Source organism: Anguilla rostrata, chromosome 10 (genome assembly GCF_018555375.3).
Source record: "Anguilla rostrata isolate EN2019 chromosome 10, ASM1855537v3, whole genome shotgun sequence".
Lineage (NCBI taxonomy): Eukaryota > Metazoa > Chordata > Actinopteri > Anguilliformes > Anguillidae > Anguilla > Anguilla rostrata.
Genome location: NC_057942.1, coordinates 40,595,584 through 40,619,495, shown reverse-complemented (window position 1 = coordinate 40,619,495; position 23,912 = coordinate 40,595,584). Strand labels below are relative to the sequence as shown.

The 23,912-nt window shown below is 43.3% G+C and overlaps 1 protein-coding gene and 1 long non-coding RNA gene across 2 annotated transcripts in view; one reads left to right on the top strand and one right to left on the bottom strand.

Annotated features, from left to right (window-relative positions):
* Nucleotides 1-10,383, top strand: part of LOC135233513 (microtubule-associated protein 1B-like) — an 18,510-nt gene extending 8,127 nt beyond the window's left edge. The window contains exons 3-7 of the mRNA XM_064297139.1: nucleotides 96-178; nucleotides 416-556; nucleotides 725-5,444; nucleotides 5,809-6,047; nucleotides 6,892-10,383. Coding sequence (XP_064153209.1) covers nucleotides 96-178; nucleotides 416-556; nucleotides 725-5,444; nucleotides 5,809-6,047; nucleotides 6,892-7,047 — 5,339 coding nt within the window. The 3' untranslated portion in view covers nucleotides 7,048-10,383. The remainder of the gene's footprint in view (nucleotides 1-95; nucleotides 179-415; nucleotides 557-724; nucleotides 5,445-5,808; nucleotides 6,048-6,891) is intronic.
* Nucleotides 562-23,912, bottom strand: LOC135233514 (uncharacterized). Its single transcript, XR_010323856.1, has 2 exons — nucleotides 23,817-23,912; nucleotides 562-1,162 (listed from the first exon to the last, which is right to left on the bottom strand). It is a non-coding gene; the product is annotated as an uncharacterized LOC135233514 (long non-coding RNA).

Genomic DNA, 23,912 nt, shown 5'->3' with positions numbered 1-23,912 from the left:
TCATTTAATATAATTAAGTGAAAATATTGAGTGGTGCGCATACTGTTGAACAAATAGTGTGGTCTGACGCTCACATCCTGTCTCTCTTATTTAAGGTCAAAGGATCCTGCACCACAAAAGCAATGTTTTGGAGACGGTGGTGCTTATTAATCCATCCGACGAGGCAGTCTCCACTGAGGTTAGATTTCATTTTAAAAAAAGATCTTCTGCTGCCTTGCAGTTACAAACATTGGAATGCATCCCCGTCCACCATAATACCGAAAGAATAAACGTTTGTTATGATTATAAACTGTCAAGTTCTTAAAAGTTTTTTTTTAAAAGCAGGACCATCATCACTGAATAACTGAGTAAGATATATTGGTTTGCTAATGAGTAGTGAATATTTGACAGAATAATATTTTGTTTTTGACTTCAGGTTCGGTTGATGGTCTCAGATACTGCCAGGCACAAATTGCTGGTACTTTCAGGGCAATGTTTCGAAAACACAGGGGAGCTCATTCTTCAGTCTGGGTCCTTCTCATTCCCGGATTTCATCGACATCTTCACCGATCAAGAGGTGACTGGCACTTCAGAAATATTTTATTATAGTCATAATTTTATGATTAAACAACTGACCCTTGATACTGAAAGTTTAACAAGGCAAAGGGTCATCTGTCTTGTGTTTTCCTAATCAAGGCTTTTAAAAATAATTTAATAAAAACCAATGATATTCTTGCCTTAATAGATTGGGGAATTACTCAGCAACACACATCCAGCAAACAAGGCAAACCTAACCTTGTTCTGCCCTGAAGAAGGTGACTGGAAGAACTCAAACCTGGACAAACACAACCTCCAAGACTTCATAAACATGAAGCTGAACTCTGCGGTCATACTGCCCGAAATGGAGGGTCTCTCTGAGTTCGCGGAGTACCTGGCCGAGTCCGTGGAGATCCCGTCGCCCTTCGACATGCTGGAGCCCCCGACCTCCGGGGGGTTTCTGAAGCTGTCGAAGCCCTGCTGCTACATCTTCCCGGGGGGGCGTGGAGACTCCGCCCTCTTCGCCGTCAACGGGTTCAACATGCTGATCAACGGGGGCTCGGATCGCAAGTCCTGCTTCTGGAAGCTGGTCCGACATCTGGACAGGGTGGACTCCATATTGCTGACCCACATTGGTGATGACAACCTGCCGGGGATCAACAGCGTGCTTCAGCGGAAAATAGCGGAACTGGAGGAGGATCAGTCGCAGTGCTCCACGGCTAACAGTGAGGTGGTGAAAAATCTCATATCCCCCGATCTGGGGGTTGTGTTTCTGAACGTCCCTGAAGACCTCAAAAACCCAGAGCCGAACTACAGGGTGCGAAGGACCATCGAGGAGGTGTCTCACACATTGCAGTACCTAAACAAGCTGTCCTTAAAACCTGAGCCTCTTTATAGGCCTGCTAAAAACTCTACAGAGCCTATCATATTATTCCAGAAAATGGGTGTCGGGAAGTTAGAGATGTATGTGCTAAACCCAACTAAAAACAGTAAAGAGCTCAACTACTTTATGAAACAGTGGACTGGTAGTGAGAAAGATTGCGCTTCTCTGTTGCTTCCCAATGGAAAGAAGTCTGAGATGCCATTAAGTTACCTGACCTCTGTTTCATCACTGATAGTGTGGCATCCTGCCAACCCTTCTGAAAAGATAGTACGAGTCCTGTTCCCCGGCAATGCCGCACAACATAATATACTAGAGGGTCTGGAAAAGCTCAAGCATTTAGACTTCTTGAAATATCCTGTGGTCACTCAGAAAGAGCTGTTGTCCAATGTGGCACCAGCACTGAAGCAAGCAAAACTGAAGCACAAAACAGATAGTAAAGAAAGTCTGAAGTCAGCTTCAAAGCTATCGTCCACCCAAACATCTAAGACAGAAGCAAAGGAACAGACTCCAAAGAAAGCAAAAACAGATGAATCCAAAGCAACCCAGGAAAAGACTAAGAAATTTGAGAGGAAAGAGCAAATTCTGGTGAAAAAGGAGAAATCACAGACAACAGATAGTGAAGTCAAGGCAAAATCAGATCAGACATCTAAAAATGCAACCCCAGAGAAAAAGAAACTAGAGCCTAAACAAAAAATAAAAACACCCAAGGAACAAGTGTCAAAAAAAGATATCAAGGTAAGTGAAAGGAATAAAGAGGGAAATGAAGTCAAAAAGGAATCTGTGAAGAAGGATGAGAAGTTAGTCTCGAAGAAAGAAGAAAAGGCTAAAAAGGAGGAAAAGGTAAAAAAGGAAGAAACTAAGAAAGAGTTCAAAAAAGAAATGAAAAGGGATACAAGGAAAGATTCTCCAGTGAAGGAGATCAAGAAGGAAGAGAAGAAAGAACTTAAGAAAGAGGAAATTGAGCTCAAGAGAGATGTGAAGAAGCTCTCTAAGGACTCAAAGAAATCTGCAGCGCCTGCAGGGGACGCCAAAAAACCTGTGCCAAAACCTAAACTGCAAAAAAAAGAAGACGCATCGAAGAAGAGTGCAGGGAGCCCTGCAAAAATGAAAGAGAAAGGCAAAGTCAAGAGTACCAATAAAAAGGAAAGCAAGCCGAGCGAAGACAAGCTCGGCACTGCCACGGCTGGAGTAGCGGCCTGCATGGCTGCAGCCGCCGGCATCGCAGAGGCTCTCGAGTCCGAGAGGTCTCTGATGTCTTCTCCGGAAGACCTCACCAAGGATTTCGAGGAGCTGAAGGAGCACAAAGCTGTGCCGGACGAGAAAAAAAAGGACGGCGATTTGCCGGTCATAATGTGTCACGACGAGACCGCGTCCCCGAAAAAATCCCCGGAAGCGGACGAGCACGCGGAATCGCTGGACGAGGGAATAACCACGACCGAGCCCGAAGGCGAGTCCGGCGGGACCCCGGATGAGCCCGAGAGCAAGGGAAAAATCAGCGGTGACGCCAACGAGAAATTTGAGGACGAGGGCACTGGGCTGGAGGAGTCCTCGGAAGCCGGGGACTACGAAGAGAAAGGCGAGAGCGACCAGGACGACGAGCGAGAATATCTCGTGGGGAAGAAAGGCACACAGTATTCAGGCAGCTATGGCGAGGGCAAAGGAAATGGAAACGAAGCCCCTCGTTCTCCCGTAGCTTCCGTTCGCAACGAAAGACTTCCGGCTGGCGCTGAAAGTGAACCTTCATCAGATGAAGAAAACTGCAATAAACCCTTGGAAGAATATACAGTACGGTCCGGTCTCCCTCAACTTGCCACTAATATTTCTACCAGCGCGTCAGCACCAGTGGAGCATGTGCCAAAACCAAGGGGCTTTAAAAGTGATGAATCTGTGTCCCCTTCACAGGTGTTTGTGATGGGTAGTTATGATAGAGTAAGACCATCTTCCCTTCCTGATAGCCCAACCTCTGACCATTCAAAGAGTGATGTCACTGAAGGAAGGGACTATCACCCTTCAGCCTCAACAATATCTCCAGCATCATCGCTGGAGGAGGACCGTTATTGCAAGCAGTTTGCTGATGAAACTGCAACTCCTGAAGAGAAGACAGTTCGGCATAACTTACCCTTGGGGATTTCAGAGAAAATGACTGCTAATTCGACAAAACTTAGCCCAGCTCCTCTCTCACCACTCATAAAGACCCCTACAAGCGACTGTAGCGTTAACTCCGACTTGACACCGACTGCTGTCGCGGCACCGGTTGATTCACAGTCTGACAGTACGGGCTACGCGTCGTATCACGATTCGCCTGCAGATGAAAAAGCAAGCAGGGAACCTTCTGAGGCTCCCGGAAAATCCCAAGGCGATGTCAAAGTAGGAGCTGCAGGTGTGAAAAGGGAAAAGTCAGAGGGATCAATCAAAACCACAAGGGATCTCTCGCCTGTGGATTCCAGCTTGCTTGGGGCACTTAAAGAGGACAGTAAAATGTCCATTTCAGAAGGAACCACGTCTGACAAGTCAGCCACACCAGTTGATGAGGCTGTGGCAGAGGACACGTATTCCCATATAGCTTCTGCCTCAACTGCCTCTCTTGCCACTAGTTCCCTCCCAGAGCCGACGGCAGATGATGTCTCCCCGTCTTTGCATGCCGAGGTCGGCTCCCCTCAGTCAACAGAAGTGGATGACTCCCTCTCTGTGTCCGTGGTCCAGACTCCAACCACCTTCCAGGAAACTGAGATGTCGCCATCCAGGGACGAGTGCCCCAGGCCGATGTCAATTTCTCCAGATTACTCACCCAAAACAGCGAAATCCAACACGCCTCAGCAGGAGCCCCGGTCTCCAGAGCAGGCCACCATGTCCGTTGAATTTGGCCAGGATTCTCCCGATCACTCCCTGGCCCTAGACTTCAGCAAGCAGTCTCCAGAGCATCCTGCACTTGGCGGCAATTTTCACGTTGCCGAGAATGGCCCCACCGAGGTGGACTGCAGCCCGCCGGGAACTGCGGGCTCGGCATTTTCAAGGGGCAGCTTGCCAACGGCAGAGAAACCGATGCTCTTCAAAGAAGCTGATTCAACTAACGCGGCTTCAGTCTCTCCCTCCGATGGCTCTACCCCATCCGTTAACACGCCCTCACAGACAGCCTCTCCAGTGAAGGCAGATCCGCTTGTTAAAGCTACAGCCCCCAGAGAAATGTCACCAGGCGCATCACTGCTATCCGAAAGTTCCCAGAACATTGAGTCACTTCGGTACACAAAGTCTTCACAGATTGAGTACAGCTCCTACCAAAGGCTGACGGAAGGGACCCAGAAAAGCGCTTGCGTCTCTGGGGTTCCAAGCGACTCTAAAACGTGTCTCTCGCCGCAGTCTCGAAGCAATGTAGATTTATGCCTGGTCAGCTCGTGTGAGTACCGCCACCCTAAAACAGAACTTTCTCCGTCGTTCATAAACCCGAACCCACTGGAGTACTTCGCCAATGAAGCAAACGCCCTAGAAGAGGAAAGGCCTTTGGCCAAGTCTGGGGGAAGGCCTCCTCCGTCCGGTGGGAAGCAACACATGAAACAGTGTGAGGAAACTCCAGCGACCTCCACCAGCGAATCTGCCCCCTCCCAGACCGATTCGGACGTTCCCCCAGGGACGGAGGAATGCCCCTCCATCACGGCCGACGCGAACATCGACTCGGACGACGACTCTGAAACCCTCCCGACAGACAGAACCATAACGCACAGGCACGTTGATCCCCCTCCAGCCCCAATGAGAGACTCCACTCCTTCCCCGCCGCGCCCTGACGTCTGCATGGTTGACCCAGAAGCTGCGCCAGTCACCGAAAGTCTAGAAAACACCCCCAAGAAAGAGGCGAGTGACCAGACCCCCAAGAAAAAGCAAGAAAGCAAGACCAAGTCCTCCACGGCAGCAGTGAAAACTAGCACTCCTAAAAAGAAGGACCCATCTGCGTCCAAGTCAAGTGGCAAGTCTGATGTGAAAGAGGGTGGGGGTAAAGATGCTAAAAATGCCACTAATACCTATGCTTCGAGGGGCCCAAAAAGTGCAACAGGTAAGCTCATGCAACAGCCATAATATGATATTTTTTTACTACCTTTTTAATATTAACATAATTTTTTTTTTTAATTATATCATTCCATTTTGCACAGCATTTTCTTGGTGAAAAAAAACACGATGTTGCAATATCTTACCAATGTTCAGGATGACCTATGTGGAAAAACTGTGAAGTCATCAGCATAATTATTAATCTTAATGTCTTTTTACATGTCTGCATTTTGCATGAACATAAAGTGTTCATTTATATATTCATGAGTCTTCTCAAAGAAAAATAAGGTTTCATTTTATTAATTTTTATTGTTATTTTGAGGCGAGACTACCTCACTGGTGTGATGATGGTATTCTGCTGCATGTCAAAGGGTCAGGCAGTGGTATAGCAGCCGGGGGAGGCAGCGTACCTAACTGCCCCCCCGTATACCTGGACCTGGTTTACATCCCGAACCACTGCAACGCCAAGAATGTCGACGCCGAATTCTTCAAGTGCGTGAGGTCGTCTTACTACGTCGTCAGCGGCAACGATCTGGCGGCTGAGGAACCTAGCAGAGCTGTGCTAGACTCCCTCCTGGAGGGGAAGTCCAAGTGGGGCAACAACATGCAGGTTAGTATGGCCTGCTTCTGTGATTTTCAACACCAGTACTGTTTATGAAGCATGGATCATTTTCAATTGCACCCTCTACTGTGTCTTTGTGACACACTTAAGGCTGTTGTCAAAACATCATCATCTAATCTCGAATGTCCTCTCCATGTATATCAGGTGGTAACCCTCATTATATCATTTGCCTGTGGCATGAAATTCTTGGCAAAGAAAAGGGCCATTATAAAAATTAACTTTGAGGTGTAAACTCCAATCCAGGTATAGAGACTTGGAGCTGAAATAGAACAATACCAAATACAAATACAGTCTAAATTGGTATCAAAAAGGTGCAATTCCGTGAGACCTGTTTCTCTGTTTTGGATATGTAAAAAAATATGATATAGATCACTTGTAATGACAGTGCCAAACATAGCATTACTGAGGACACTTTGAGGTGATAGGATACATTTATTCAGAGCAGTGTAAACACACCTTTTCTTGTGAACTACGCAGTACATATTATCCTGTGGTTCAAAGCTGCGATTATTGAATCAATAGAAAGGAATGTCCCTTTTATAGCCAGAGGTGAGATCAGTTATATAATAGCATTAGAACCTTTAATGACGGGATGGGCTTTTAAAATATTTGTGGTAAGGCTCGCTTTGCGAGAAGGAATCAGGACAATTTGAGGACCACGCCTACTGGTTAAGCAGGCACACACACCTGGATTGCGATCCTCAGATTGCTCAGATTCCTTCTTGCAAACCGAGCCCTGCCACAGATATTCTTGGCTTGTCGTTTCTTATCCGTTTCTGTGTAAAAGCAGCTTGTTTGGCCGTTTGTTGATGCTGACCCTTGTCACCGATAGGTCACTCTCATCCCGACCCACGACTCAGAGGTCATGAGGGAGTGGTACCAGGAGACCCACGAGAAGCAGCAGAACCTCAACATCACGGTCCTGGCCAGCAGCAGCACGGTGGTCATGCAGGATGAGTGCTTCCCTGCCTGCAAGATTGAGCTGTGATCCCCCTGACACCCACACCCACACCCACAACCACAATCACAGCCACACCCACACCTACAGCCACTCCCACAGCCACACCCACAACTATAGCCACACCCACAACCACACCCACAGTCACACCCACACCTACAGCCACTCCCACAGCCACACCCACACCCACAACCACAGCCAAAGCCGCACCCACACCCACAGTCACACCCTCAGCAACACCCACAGCCTCCAAGCTCAAGTTCCTTCTGAAACTGTCAGTTTAAAAAAATAATAATAAATTAAATAGATTGATAAAATAATACAACATTAATTTGCTGGATTAATTTGTTGTAGACTATGCCAAAAGAACGTTCCGTTTTAAAAAGGCATGTAACCTGTGATCTGAACCCATCTAGATAATGGAACAGTTCCTGAAGCGGTTTCTATCTCGCTAAATTATGTGGGGGCCTACTGCCAAAACAGACGGGGCCTTTTAAGAAATACAGGAACAGTGCAACTCCCCATTGTAAGGTGTGTCTGAAGACACAGAATTGTATGATTGTACTTGTGTATTGACTCCAGTTTGCTCAAGGCCAAAATTAATTGATTATGCGGACCACATATTTAAGGCATGCTCCCAGTGAAGATGGCACCATCGCAACTAGTTTTCACCGTAGTGTCGCAGTGTCATTGTTTTCTTAGGAAACCTGCATGCCATGGGTCCTAATTAATATGGGAATAAATTATCCTCAATTTCGGCTTTTACCCTGAAGCGTACACCAAAGGATAAAAAGGAGTATAGATTTGAAATGCCTTAGAAAGTGACTTGAATGTAAAAGAGGTGCACTCGCTTTTCCGTGTGAAAGCGCTTGAGAAAGCTTTGAGAATGAAAATGGGAGGACAGCAAAATTGTCCCATCGCCTGCTGCGTAAAGGAATTTGTGATTGGACGTTAGTTTGATTGGACATTGAGTTTGTTTATTATGTGTGTACCTCTGTAATCCAGCTTGGAGAACTCCTTGACTGATCCTATGCAGAACTCCAGCAAACAAATGTTGACAGGGAATACACCAGTGATCTTCACTCCTGGTCCTGGCAGGCCACAGGGTCTGCTGGTTTTTGTTTCCACCTTAATATTAGACCTTAACCAATTAAGACCCAATAAACTCATGAGATGAGTTAATTGTGTAATCGACTGCTTTAATTGATTAAGTGCAGAGTAACAGCAAAAACCAGCAAACACTGTGGCCCAGCAGGACCAGGAATGGAGATAACTGGAATACACAATAGTCACTGTAACAATTGTTTTGTTACTTACAGGCTAGAATATGAAGTGTGGCTTTGATTCAACTTTTGTCTTCATCTTTGAAGTGTGAGTTAACCAAACCCAGATTGCAGAGTTCAGCAATAACCAAAATGATCTTGCCAAACTGTTTCTGAGGACAAATGCGTTTGTTAGAAAATCAAAGTTCAGGACAAATGTTGATTTAATCACAGTCTATATCCCTGGAAATAATACGCTGTAGAATTAGTGTCATCCTGTAATTTTCATTTTAATATAGTCATTTAGCTTTGATTGGGTTCATGAGTTAAGGGACGTTTGGGCACCTATTTTACCAGTATGCGAGAAATCAAACTGTTTCAAAGCTGAGTTATTTTCCCAACTAATTATTTTTAAGCACTGGCAAGAACCACTACATGTGTGAGTATCTTCCATTTTAGATACCAATGCTTTGGTATATTATGAAGTTATAAAGTGATCTATTTAGAGGTGAATAGAACTTGTGGAAGCATAAAGAAATTGCAATATTGCTTCACAGCATTTCATTGCCCGTGTCAAATAGGAACATTATTCAATTTGTCACATTTTCTTACGAATTTAATAATTTTAGAGTTTGTGTGAGTTTTCTGGCCTTTCACTTTCTCTGGTGTGCTTTCTCTGGAATATGGGAGACTTTGGAAGAGCTGGATTTTAGTACTTTTGAATTTTTGAATTCCATGACTATTTAAATAAATAATTTAAATTAAATAATATAGCTGTCACTTGTCACTCAGCCCTTTTAGTTTCCAAAATGCCTTAACCCCAGTGAGGAATTATTTGTCAGCCTATTTAAAGGTGTTCTAAAAGCTGAAACCACTTTCTTCTTCTACAGTTTTGTGCTCAATGTCAGAAACGCGTTACAATATTTACTTTTATTTGTTGATGGCGTGTGAGCGAGGGTATATTGACTTTAAAGTATTTTGTAGAACCAAATTAATTGAACAATATCATTTCAATACTGTGAAAATTTTAAATGGACTTTGTGTTTCTACAACTGTTCTTTGCAAAGGGCCATATTCAATTTTGATTCTGGTGCAATTTTTTGGTTTGTAAAATTTTCAGAAAGATTTTAAATTAGTTTTTTTTTTTTTTTTTAAACTGTACTGTAATTACTTGACACCCCTGTGGTAGGGTGAATGATTTAGAGAAATATGCATGTGTTATGTAATATATCAGATTTTTCTTTTTTCAAGAGGGAGAATTACATCAGCAAGCTCAAGCGAAAGCCCATTAGGTGATATGAAAGACATCAATCAAGCACCAGGCATTCAAATACCCACAGAGTGTTGGCCCTTGCAGAGATTTTTAATGTGATGCACCATGTATGGAAAAAAAAAATGGTGGTCACATTTAAAGGAAAACAATGCTTAAATGTTTGTTGAGGCTTAGTGGCAGAACTCGCATTTTACCCACCTTACCTGGTGATGTGTCGCGCACTTCAGTATTTGTGCATTGCATCGCTTATGATAGGCTTGTCAGGTTTACATAAAGACAATTAAGGCGATGCTGAAGCATGAGGTGGATGAGCAAAGAGTGTTGCAGAGCCATGGCAATGCCAACCTTTTGATACACGACAATCTTTCACTTCCAGAAATATTTTTAAATGCGAATCCCAGGGTAATATATTCCACTCGAGAACAAACCTAGCAGTTGTAACAAATCGACCTCCTCCAGCAGTCGACAGTACATGTTGTATTTTCACGATACTGTGGCTTTGCAGCTACCCCCTGCATGAACATCCTTGCTAATCAGCGCAAATGGACTTACAGTAAGACAACAGTCTGGCCTTTTCCTCTTAAAATCACCTCACGTTATCCCCTCTCTTCTTGAGTAAATGTTAATGTCCGTCCGCAGCTGTGTACAGTGTCATGTAGTCTTGCATCCTCCCTGGCCTTTTTTAACCAGATCCAAGGCAGGGATTAGTTTTAAGTGAATATATTGGCATAGTGCTTTTCTGATGTGTGTGCAAAAAAACCTTCCTGAAATCTTCTTCCTGAGGCATTTGATGTTATGGGAAAGACTATTAAAAGAATACAATCTGCTGTAGATTAAGTTGTGGACATTATTTTTTCTGGTCTTTGGGTTTTTAAATTTTTAAATTTTAATTTTTTGGTTCTTCTACTGAGCAGCGTCTGTGTACATACATCTGTTCACAACGTCTTCAGTTGTTTCAGTCAAACTTCACCACTGCACAGAGTGACAGTGTAGGGGATTCAGTGTGATAGTGAAGAAACATGCAGGTAAATATTCATACTTGAATCTACATGCTTCAGTTTAATGAATGGGGAATATTCAGTGCACAGTTGATGAGAATATTCATAAGAGACGACGGGTTTTTCTGGAACATGTCATGTTGACTTCCTTCCTTTATTTGGTACAGTACCTGCTGTCCCTACTAGTGCTGAATCCAATTACTGTTCAAAAAAACTTCAGCGAAAATGTCAGCCATAATAAAAGCAACAGAAATACTGATGTTTCAAACCAGAGTCAGAGCCAAGCTTATGAAGAGCAGCAAAGATCTTGAAGAATAAGCAAGATGTGCTAATTAAGTTGTCACTCATTTGATGACTGCAGGATCCACAGTTGCACAGAGTTCTCATTAACTGTAATTATATTAAAACTGACTTTGCACTAAGTGTACCGCTAACTAATGAGGCCTCCAATAAAGCACACAGCTGCATTCTCCTGAGTCTGTGTGGTCCAGGCCAGGGTTGATGTGAATTCGAGTTAAGTTCAGCTAATTTTAGGAAATTAACTGAAATCAGATAAATTAAATAAAAAAATCATATCTTGTTAGTGAACAGATGTGTGAAAACAATGCAGCTTGAATTTTCTAAAAACCTACATTACAGCAGCCAGGTGACACAATGCATAAATATAAGGAGGGGTAACCAGAAACACAATTAAATAATTTTTCCCCCAATGTACTGTACTTCATACACTTCCTCTTTGGAAGAAGTGAGTTCAGTGGTAAATCCATAACTTTGATCCCATACCCATTCCATTGGTCGATCTGACTGCAGTGCTGTTAACTGTAAAATATATGAATATGATCCTCCAAAATCATTATAGCTGCAGGAAGAAATTAACACCTATATGTTCCTGTGGAGCCCTTCCGAACTCCAAAACCTTGTATTTTATCTGCCAATCGCGGAATCAAATCCTCATCTGTCAGTCTGTTTGTCACTATGACAGCAGACAATTTAACACTGTCGTTATTGCCATTGCTTTGACCCATGTGAAGACTGTACTTCTATACTATATAGCAATATACTGCTATATTGCTGTTATAGATCATTGTTAGTGCTCTGTGTGGGTTTACATGTGCTGTATGCTACTGAGATAACCTTGCAAGTGGCTCTGGTCAAAATCATACGCCAATTAAATACATTTTCTGGGCCTCCAACAGTGCAGCTGTCATAAGAAATAGAAGGCAGAAGGCGGAGCCTGTAGGCATGGCAACAGTGGCAGTTAATTTATGAGGCAACTTTTTTGATTTGTTGCTGGTGTCAGAAACTGACAAGACTGGACAGAGAATGTGGTGGTCTGGATGCCAGCACTGAGATGACATTGCTGAGATAATCATAAGCCAAAATCCACACATTTGGAAAAAGATATTATAAGACATCTGAGATGAGAGAGCAATGAATACGAAAAAAACAAATTCTGCTTTATAATTAATGAATTCACTACCATAACAGATTTTGTACCTGTGTAATAATAGAACTGGGAATTATATTATTGTCTGTAGCTGGGGGACATTTTTATCAATCCACACACACACGCACACACACACACTTTTTCCAATGCTAATTATCTCTTTTAATTGTGAGCACACTGGAAATACTACTATTTCATTTTGGATTTAATTACATTTCCGGAAGAAAGGAGTCATTGGTATTCCTGGATGCACAGTATGTCAAAAAGGAGGTGAATGGGTTTGTTCCAGAATATACTGCTTATTATGAGGCGGTGCCTGCTCAGATTTTCTGCAACTTTGCTTTACAATCTGAAAATAAATCTGTCTGGGAGCAGAGGAGGTTCATTTGGACATCTGAGGAGCCGGGAAAGAGGTAAGAAAAAAAGATTTACGCAGTCTGAGGTACCGGAAGAGCGGGCCCAAATAACACAGACATGACAAGGAGAGAGTCACTACTCCGGAGATTATCGACCGGGGGGTTAAAACATTCACACACAAAAAATAATGACGAGACAAAGGCTTAAATCCGCTTAAAAACACGGCGTCTTGTAAATTATTACCCAGCAACAATAACTAACAAATCATTTGAAGACCCACTCTCCTTGGATGAGCCAAAGATGGTAATTCACAGAGGGCAGCTGAATATTTCATGTCTAAGGGGGGTTGGTGCGTATGCAGTTTTGTTTTTCCACCAATTACCCTGGCTAAATGAGCTCATTGGCTGTATAAACCAACATTGGTTCACTCATACATTAGATCACTAGTAACACATTTCCTATTGGGACACAAGAACAGTCTTTGGCTGTCATGCATGCGCTCATCAAGAAATTTGGCCAAAATGGCAGATGGCATAAATATTAGGGCTAATTACGTAATTAAGGCCAGAAGTTGGCATGAAAACCAGAAACAGATCTGGCTCTCATTGCCGACCTCTGCTTTAACGTAATGCAGTGGTAACCAACTCTGCTCCTGGAGATCTACCACCCTGTAGGTTTTCATTCCAACCCTAACAAAGCACACCTCATTCAACAGCTAGAGATCTTGCTGAGCTGCTAATTAGTAGAGTCAGGGGTGCCAAATTACGGTTGGTTACCCCTGGTGTAATGTCAGCACTGTTCAGCAGAGGTGGAAAATTCAGGCTCAGTCACTAAAAGTCCTCCCCAGTGTTTTGATCCAATCAACTGGATTTGCTAATTAGCACAATTCTTCAGCCAGGAGGCAGAACTAATTTAGTGAAATCGTTTAGTGAGTTCGTGGGTGGAAGAGAGACACACAGCAGGACCTTTTACCTTCTGACCCCTGAATATTCCACCTCTGCTATTCATCAGGTGGACGAAGGTGGAAAATAAGGAGCAGGTGACTGACTATATTTCGGAGAAGGATCCCACTAGTTAGTCTTCAGTACCCTGAAATGATGTATAACTTCACAATAATGGTGAAGCAAAATTGGTATTCTAAGTCTGAGAGAAAAACTAAAATTTGGGATAAAGTGCTAAATAAAACACAGGCACGCATGCACACACACATACACACACAGTTTACAGACTACATTATTACTGCTTTAGAAATCTGTGTTTGTATCGTATGTGCAGCACCCCAGCCATATCCCAGGCTAATCCAAATGGCCCCGTTCTCAGCTTCATATCAACATTTTAACATTTACACATTTTTGTTCACAAGGACTCGGTTGCAATCGAGATGACTTCATCTTTTTTGCTGACTAATGGTGTAAGATGCCAAAGTAGATGGTAATGCCGTAATGGTTGCTGATTTCTCTGATTCTCCAGACCTTCCTTTAATCAAATTAAGTAATGAGGGATGAACTATTGAACTTGTATCTTATCTTGCTTTCTCCTCGGCCGTCAGACAAAAATCAACAGCAAGCTCCTTACTGGCCCTCATTGTAAAAAAAAAAGAAAATCCAGAGTTTTCAACTGAAAACAAAAGAATAGTGCTTTTAATTGTCATCCATGTTCATTAGTGCTCGGCCCTTCAGCTATAGTTTCACGAGCCTGAAAGAACAGGGAAATTTAATGAGGCTTTATACAGGAGGCATTAGTCTACAGCCAGTGCTTCCATTGACTTAAAATTGCTCAAGCCTGATGCTCTAAGTGTTTTCGGTGAATCGTATTTCAAACGCTGAACAAGGCGGACGAAAATTAATCTCCACGAGATGCAGTGGGTTAAAAAAAAAGGAATATTTCTCTTCAAAACTTTTTTTCATGAGCGAACGCATTGTTCGTAATCAAGGACCTTCCGCGACCGTTCGGAGGTCAGATCTCCTCTCACGGTTCTTCGTTCTTCCCGCAAGACGATCTTGAAAATACTGCGAGCGGCTTGACAGCAGCTGAGTCATTACACGGTCCGCCTTTTTCCTCTAAAGTAATGAGAGGAGGGAGCACAGGCTGTACAGTGTGAGACATATATTTTAATCTTTTTACTACCCTTCTCGGCTGGTTTAATTGATTTTTGCAGTGGAGGAACTGTTATCAGCGCATCAGGCTGATGGCCAGATTCTCTGCTTTCCCTCCAAGTTTTGTATTAAATCCTAAACAAACAAAGAGCTGAAAGAATTGCTTCAAAAAAATATTTTTTTTAAAACAGAGATGATAAAAATCTCAACAAAATATGCAAATGGAGTTTAGGGTGGTTCCTGCATGACTGAATGACCTTGATGGTGGCCCATTTTGGTCTGACATCTGTTTGGACATTATATGCATGTATGTCATACCTGAACTTAACCTATAAAAACAGTACTAAGGAGATTTGTGACTTAGAGACTGAATTTAGCTTTTGGACACCTATATTCACCACAGAAATGACAAATCTACCAGAATTACACATCATGCATTTCAAATACTTTTTTTCAGGCTCCCAAACCTAAAGTCTAATGTAAAGCTTCACCAAGAGTGATTGTGATATTTTTGTCAGTGAAGATACAGTTTTCAGGGTGAATCGACTAAATTGATGTCCCATTGCTCTACAAAGTGTGGAGGCTTATTAGCCGCACTGATAATTGCATGATTGCTGCAAATTAATTGGCCCGTAGCCAAATTCAAACGCTATTTGACAAGTGCGGTTTGGTGGCTCATAAAGACACACACACATATATATATATATATATATATATATATATATATATATATAAAACACTCACATCTAAATGTCCGTCAGAGTTGAAAGCAAATCCAGGACATCTGAGGACCAGGTTTTCTGGGTCAAGTGGAGCATGACCGAGGGAGTCGGTGTTCACATCATCATTTAATCCCCTCTTTAGCACATGTACACAGTGAGCCACCGCGCTAATTGGGCTCAATTATAAGGAGAATGAATTACAGTACATGGAAACAGCAGGGGGGGAGGGGGGAGGGGGGGGGTGCAACAGATCTGAACTGGGGTCACTGCCACTTTGCACCCTTTAACACGCCTTGTTAGGGCCTAAAGACGGGATTAAACTGCATAAATTTCAACACCACTTTGGCTTGTGTGACCTGTCATAGAGGGCTCATATCATGTTATTCATACATTTGTAAAAATTTTCATTTTTGCATCATTTTTCTTTCTGCTTATTCATTATGAAATCTAACTATAGTTCTATTCATTTTTTCCACTAGACATTGATGAATAATTTTAATGCATTTCAAGCTCTCTTGAGCTTCCTTTTTACAAATTGTTTCCTCGTACACTCAAAATAAAAACTGTCACTTGAGAAAAGGCCATGTCTGACCCCTTTTTGATGGAGGCCGCATGTGCAAGGAGAATAAAAACTCCTTAAGAATAAAAAGGCACAGCCTCGAATTACGCTCATGACTCCAGGAAAGAAAACAAAGCAAAACTGTTTTGGGTTGTCAGGATGTGTTTGCGTCCAGCAAGAAGACTAGACAGTGGGGTCATGAAACAGTGCCTTTATCTGGCTTTTATACAGAATATATGAAATATTAGTAGTACGGTTATTTTTCATGATATTTTACTTTTGATATTTTGTGTTTAAAACAACTAGTCTGCAGCTCATTCTCTGGTGGCTTGGAGCTAGCCCGTTAGCTTAAAGGCTAACCAGGCAGGCCAGGCGTCTCTCCCCTGGCAATCAAATCTGAGTTGGTGAAAATCAGGTCAGGTGATGTCATCCGAAAACAAACAGAGGATCAAAGACGCTTGGCTGAAGAAACTGAGCACAGAGTTGCAAAAACTCATTAGCGGAACATTTACCCAAGCCCAATCACCCCTGGGGTCCTCATCTTCTGAGTGGGAATCTATCAATAGTGCGCTCATCTGGTAAACTGAAATACTACACTCATAGTAAGAAATAATCTTGGAATAATGCATTGCGTGAACAGTAATTAAATTATGACGATTCTTTTGTTTCTTAATATTTTAGGGGGTTTCGCATCATTTGTGAGTAATCCCCATGGTGTCTCCATCTGTACAGTGAACCCCAAAACCATGGATTGGGGGGCAATCACTGACTACCTGGTTGCAAATGTTTGTAAATAAGAATGCTTGTCACAGAATTACAGTCAATTAAAATTTACAGTCAAATTTTCTTTTGCATACAAATTTTACAAACATAACCCATTATAATATTACCAATAACGTTACAATATTATGATAATATAATAACATTATTGTCAGGATAAGTTGTTGCAGTGAGTGTGCAGGTGCATACAGTATGCCTCTTGCCTTAAGATAAAGAACAGCTCTGATAGCCCAGCCCTGGTTCTGTAACTCTGGGGCATTGCATATGAGCAGATACTGCAGTACCACTGCAGCCCACCGCAAACAGACCTGCCTCTGCAATCAAGAGCCATACAGCTGCAGTCACGTATGCAGACAAGCATCCCCTTTAGGACCAGGAAGCAATGCCCGACCGCAGTTAAAAACAAAAACCGAAATGTGTCATAATGTGAACTACGAGTATTGTTTGACTGCAATCCTAGCATTTGTAATGAGTTGAGGTTGTCAATAAGGAGGATAACAAAAGATACAGCCCTTATTTCTGAGCTGTGTTACTACTCTCTTGCGCAGGTCGTTGTGTGTGTGTGCAGTGCGCGCATAAACGTACGTCTACACCGATGGGAGAGCGGCAGGCACGCTCCCCAAGGCTTGTGCGCGTAAAGACGCTGTGTGTGTGAATCCTGGGCAAGGGCTCAGTAGCAGTGCCCGGCCTCTTACGAAACTGAGGACGCAGGGCGCAGCGTCAGCAGAATGTAAATTCAGACCGCACGCGCGCGCGTTCATGCGTGCCCCTGCGCAGCTCGGCCCTACCCTTCCTCCTCCTGCGGTCTACTGTCAGCCAGCACACCGTGTACTCACGCCACGCGGCTGCCTGGATCCCGAACGCTTCTCATCGATCCCTTCCCATGCGGTATCACATTCGACCCTCGTTCGCTGCGTCGGTGTGTTTGATTCGGAAGAAAGCGAGGAAAATGTCTGTTTGCTTGAAAGGAAAATGCGTCCACGTCTAAATGAACTTGAGCAAAATGAGCGCTGTCCGTTCGCCGGCGGTGCACGTAATGCCACTCCTGCCAATGACAAAATCAACTGCCGAGCAGCGACGGTACAAGCCTCACTTTTATTGCATAAAATGACACCTATGTCGTAAGCAAGAGAAAGTAAATTCATGCATTAAATCACAGCATGTAATTCCATCAGTGGAATAAGAACATCGGGCTGTCACAGTGAAAATTAAGCCATGCCTTTGTACATGACACCGTTAGATTCGAGTTAGATTTCTCTAAACTTTTGTGTCATTTTCTAAACAGTTTAAGCGTTCCTAAATTAAGCTGTGTGACAGTACAGGTATACTGAGTTACAGGTAACACGATACACTGATCTGTTCAGTATCTGCAAATTGCTGTTACACGCTATTAATTCCACACTGCCTGTTCAACCGGTGTGCTGTTACTGACATCAGACACCCAGTAGAAATGAAACAGATCAATAAAACCAAACGCTAGGCCCAAAATGAAAGCCTGGGGTTTTCCAGACCTTTGTCGGCTATGCACTGGGAGCTGACAGCAAGCTTTTCTCACACTCCCTGGCCCTGTCCACAGGGAATGCTAACTCCCCTAGGAAGAAACTACAGTGAACAGACTTGGCAGATAGTCAGCAATACAGAGATCATAGAAGAACGTTTTTTACAGTTTAACCACTTCATGTAACTGCAGATTAGGGCTACAAACTTCCTTTTCAAAATTAATAAAAAAAAAGGTCTGACAGCGTTGCATAAAATATGTTTATCTTCAGAAACTGAGAAATATCCCAAGGGATTGCCCAAAAGGGAAAAGGGGAAGTACAGCTCTGAATACAGTATAGTTCCATTGCTATTCTCTTGAACAGAAAATTAATACAGCCATACACATTACTGCTGGTATAAATATGCATGTGATCCATCAGTATATTGAATAGCCACACGAAGGCAAGGATGTGGCATCAGCTACACAGAGATAAGGGCTTCCAGTCGCACTTCCCACCCACTCAATTAACCTCATCCGATGGCAGAAAGAGCATCTGTTCCCGCTAACTGCGCGAGCGAACGCCCGCGCGAGCCTCCTCGCCCGGATCTAATTGCAGGCGCACAACAAAGCGTTCGCGCCCGCAAGGCAGTCCGGTTCGAGTGTGCGTAGATTCCCGGTTTCCCGCTGTGGCCGCGGCTCGACAAGAGGAGGATGCGGTTGCTTTAAGGCAGCACGCATCAATCACAGAGCCGTGTAAGAGCCGCAGATCTCGTCCTTGCCGGTGACCGCTTCCTGAACGCACTGTCCCGGCGGAGAAATGCCGCTTATGTTTCCACGGCTGTCAGGCTTCTTTTTTTTTTCCTGTCCTGAGAATGACAGGCCCATTCTCAATATGTGTTTTAATTTCTGTGACACATTCTTAAAATATACATGAGAGACCCAAGCACAGCCTCAATTCTTTTACAAGTTAGATTAACCACTCAGCAATTATGATAAGTCCTGATCATTCACAATGCCATGCAACTCCATGCAACTAAGGAGCTCATAGGTTCTAAATGCACTAAGGTACCTGTGCTATGTGTCTAACCCTGAATCTCCTGGTGTTCTCAAGAATCTCAAACCTATTTTATAAATCACCATCTAAATGAATATCACTTAAGAAAGATTGTTCTTTTTTCAACTTTAATGTTCCTTCTATTTACTGGGCAGCGGGTGGCAGAGGTTTGGTTGATGTACATTTTTCTGCAGTTTTATAAAAAGAGAAAGTGTTCCATACAAATTCTATCACCTTATGTACTTAATTTAAAAGTGAGCCACGCCCAACTTAATTTAAATGTGCATCATGCTCCATTGTACAGCTGTGCGTCAGGAAGACACGAGACTGCTCCTCCCTGCATACAAGAGTCTGGAAAACTTTCTATTGCCTAGTGAGCTTCAAGAACAAATAGCATTAAAGCGACACACCTTGTTTTCACACACTGTTAAATGTCAATGGCCTCATTATAATCAAAAATTATTTGCAGTCTATTATGCAAACTGCATGTCCTGAGGTAAACTTTTACCATGGCAACTTCACGTTAATCAGCACTGCAGCAGAAATGAACTTCCAGAATAGGCAGTAGTGGGGTATGAGGGTACAAATAAAAGATACCTATATGTTTTGTTATCATTTTTTACAAACTGTTTCAGTAAACTTTAATCTGTGCGATAGTGCTCTCTGCAGTTACGGACTGGCTATGACACATTCACACACAAAAAATAACAAATAAAATTTTTTTTTTTAAGTTTCTTCTCTTTTAGCAATGCCAAATGGTGTTATTTACAAATCATTCCAGTGACATACACTGGAACATGAAACAGATTTGAAAGTTTGAAAAACCTTCTGTTTTCCTGCATTTGCATCTGCACACAGATAAGAGTGACCGCTAAAGGACAATGCTCTGCTTAACAATGACATGTTTCAGTGATGCTTTAGTTTGCATGCTTTTTAGTATGCATCTCACATAGCAGTGCAGTAGGGAAAGGTCTTTGCATATATGCATATATTTCATGACAGAATATTATGAACTACTCATCAACTCATTATGAACTCATTGAACCTCATCCAATCAACAGTGAACGCTGACATCACCGGTCAGAATAAGCTGAATTACCTGGAAAAATTACCTGGGCAACTTGGAAACCAAGAAACACTTAGGTAAACCTATGGTAAACATCTCAGTTTTGCATATCGGCACCACGGTTGAGGATGAAATAGACGCAGCGATGTTGCTGGTTCATTACGTTTGTAAACAATGAACTGTTCCTAAATGAACCTTAATTTAACCTTAATTTTACTTGTCTATTTTAACCTTAAACGCTAACTCTAACACATTTATATCAAATTCCTGTCATTCCAACAGATTCCACTGGAGGAAAAATTACTTAAAAATTTTTTTTTGGCATATTCGACTCCAGACCTCCATTACCATCCTTCTCTTTTAAATGTTCGCAATTCAAACAAATTCCACATGAGGTCCCCATTACCTCTTATTGGCTGGACCGCAACAGCCGGGCCAGCCCTACAAACGCGAATGTCCGTGACTGAGTGATGAAGTTACACCATTGGTCGGCCGGTCCAGCCATATGCTAGGTTGTGACCTGGTCTTGTTTGTCTTGGTAATTCCATCAAATTAGCTTGATGATGACTTTCTCAGTTCATAAAATATAAAAAAAAGTATATTTGGCAAATGAGCCAAACTACAGCAAACCCCCCCCCAACAGAGAAATTCCAGCATGCATTGTGCAAGAGGCAGGTATGCACCCTGGACAGGCGTACGCAACATCCACCATTCTCTCACACACTCATACCTAGGGGCAATTCAGACTCTCCAATCAGCATGTCTTTGGACAGTGGGAGGAAACAGAAGAACCTAGAGAAAACACACGGGGAGAACATGCTAACTCCACACGGAAAGGCCTCACGGACACGGGAGGAACACGCTAACTCCACACGGAAAGGCCTCACGGACACGGGAGGAACACGCTAACTCCACACGGTAAGGCCTCACGGACACGGGAGGAACATGCTAACTCCACACGGAAAGGCCTCACGGACATGGGAGGAACATGCTAACTCCACACAGAAAGGCCCCGGCCAGTATTCAAACCTGGAACTGTGAGGTGACAGTACTATCCACAGCACCACCATGCACCGCCCCTGATCTTTTCATCTTTTTCAGCATTTCTTTCAAAAACAAAATTAGCCATCCTTTTTACCATTAATGTAGGTCCACACCAGCAGGTCAAAACCGTGAGCAAAAACGACCAGATGACATGTTCAAATTATACCACGGGGAAAGCAGAGGCTGCTGGGAAAGCAGTGGGAGGCTTCTGAGGGTATTTTATGTGCTTCTCAGTCTGTGCCTCCAGTCTAACCAAAATGTCTGACCATGTTTTGACTATTTTTGAAACTGCTTTCCATATTCAAAAGGCGATGTGGAAAAAGTGATGGTCAGTGTGGGAGGGTCAGCGTTGTATCAGCCAAAGCTGCAGCTCAGCTCTGCCACATTAAACAGTTTCCTGTCAGAACATGCCAACCATTAGTGGGTTATATGCCGATGGTGCATTTTACAAACCGCCAGGGGAAAATGCGTTCAGAGAAATACATTGAAGGCATTTTTTCCTCGCTCAAAGAGGGTGAACTTTTTCTTTATTTCTAATTTTTAAATAGAAAGTCGGTCCATTTTGTAGTTTAATGTGTGCTGCTGAATCTCATTCCAGTGGACTGGACTGGAACAATGTTGCAGATTAACCTCAGTACAGAATGGAAACTTGTAATTTCGGTTTATAATTGGAACAGTCACCTGCCACCTTGCAACCTTCTTTCCCATGTCTCTGCACGTGTCCACACAAACTCCTGCCCCTTATTTTAATGCCACCAACTCCATCGTCTGACCGCGCGATAGCAATTAGCCTGTAGGATGCACTGGAACCAGAAGGTGGCAGCAGATCACCACGCTACGCTTTCAGTTAGGCGGACTATAAGACTGGGGCCTCATTTATGGAAACATTCTTGGTTTTAAACTTTAATCTTACGATATTGATTTATAAAAATAAACGGGACAGGAAAAAAGGAGTTTTAAAGTTGGTTTAAAGTGGTGTATCTGCATCTTACACACCTGGGATATATAAATCTGAAATTAACTTCAATTTAATCTCCATTAATAATACCATGATTGAATAATTGTTTTGCCCCAAAATAGCACACAATTTGCAAGACATCTCATTGTGTTTCAAATAAAACACACCTGGGAATGATCACGATTCTTGCACTCTCCATGCCTGAAACTAAATCGCCAATGAGATGTTATTCTTAAAGCAAGCCGCTCACTTCTTGGATTTTGCACACAGCCCTTAAACATGCACTGCCTCCACATAATCAGCGAGTAAATAACTTAGCTCCAGTGTAAACTTCACATGGAGAGGTCTACGTCAAAGTGGGATTTTATAAATAACTGCTTATTCACGGTTTCATGCATAAGCCACTATTTAAGACTCAATTTGATCCTAAGACCAGGGCTGCCCATAGGGTGGGTGGGTGGGTGGGTGGGTGGGGAGGGAAACTGGGACACTTTGTCCTGGCTCAGGCCTGACGGGGGCCCTGGCTATGGGGTGTAAGTATTTTAAATTTGTTACAAAATGTATTTAGAGGGGGGCTGGCGGCGGGGGGGTGGGGGTGGGGGGGCGCCCAACGTACCTTGTCCGGGGTGCGGGAATTCATAGCTGAGGGTTTGCGTAAGACCATTTTATACGTGAAGCCAAAGCTGTGTGCCCCGTGCGCCACCGTGATAAAATAAATACATTTCCGTGTTAAGTTATCAACTTCAGGCAACTTAAACAATTACATTTAGAGTACACAGTATTCAACAAAATAGCTTGAAATGCATTTTGGTCTACAGCTTCATAATTATCCTTGCTTAACATGTTCCCCGTTTGAAACGCCCCACCCACTCTATAAATTATTTGCGTGACTGCATACGAGGCAGCTGCCTCTCATAGCACTGTTCAGCAGCTGAGATGTGTATCCATGACACCAGCACTCTGCGCCTCAGACTGAAGGTTTCCAGTCTGACTCGAAAAGCTGCATCTCATAGGCAGCAAGGCAAGGAAGTCCATATCGCCCGACATCCTGTGGCCCTTGGAGGCATCATGGCTTCGTAGGAGTTTGGCCACCAGGGGCATCCCTAGGAATTCTGGGCCATCTGAAGGAACACTTTTTCAGCTGTGGGTCCACCCCCCAAGCTGTGAGCCCCCTAGAACCGTCACCCCCTCTCACCCCCCACTAGCGATGGCCTGGCCTGCTTTGGTACAATCCGGTTCCAGACCATGGGTTTGGCCGCTCCACCACGCGGCACGCTCGATGGAATGTCATGTACCGTCACCGGTGTGATATTGCTTCTCGCAATGTAAACCTCTTTTCTAGAGAACATACTTCTCATACCACTAATTTATGCATACGTCCTTGGGTACTGGAGCTATTTACATTAGCATTAACAGGAAGCACTACCATTAACACGAAGCACCATGAGTGGTTTTGCAAGCAAAAGATCGATGTTCTTCTGCATTGAGGAAACGCATAAACTAAAGAGATCAGCATTTATTTGGGCCTGAATATCGTACATTGCGCACTTTCCTTGTTCGATTCTGCTTTTACTTTTTTAAAAACGGCTTTACTCTTGTATGTTTGTCAATAGGGTGTGGACCAGATAGTATAACATGATCCCGTCAAGTGGATTCACATAGCTAAATAATGAGTAACTGTACAAACACACCCAGGTACTCACCCAGTAGATGTACCGCACACAGGACGATGGGTGTTCGACAGGTTGTGCGCGTAGCTAGTCAACCCAGCGCACCAGTGGGAACCCGGAAGTAATTAT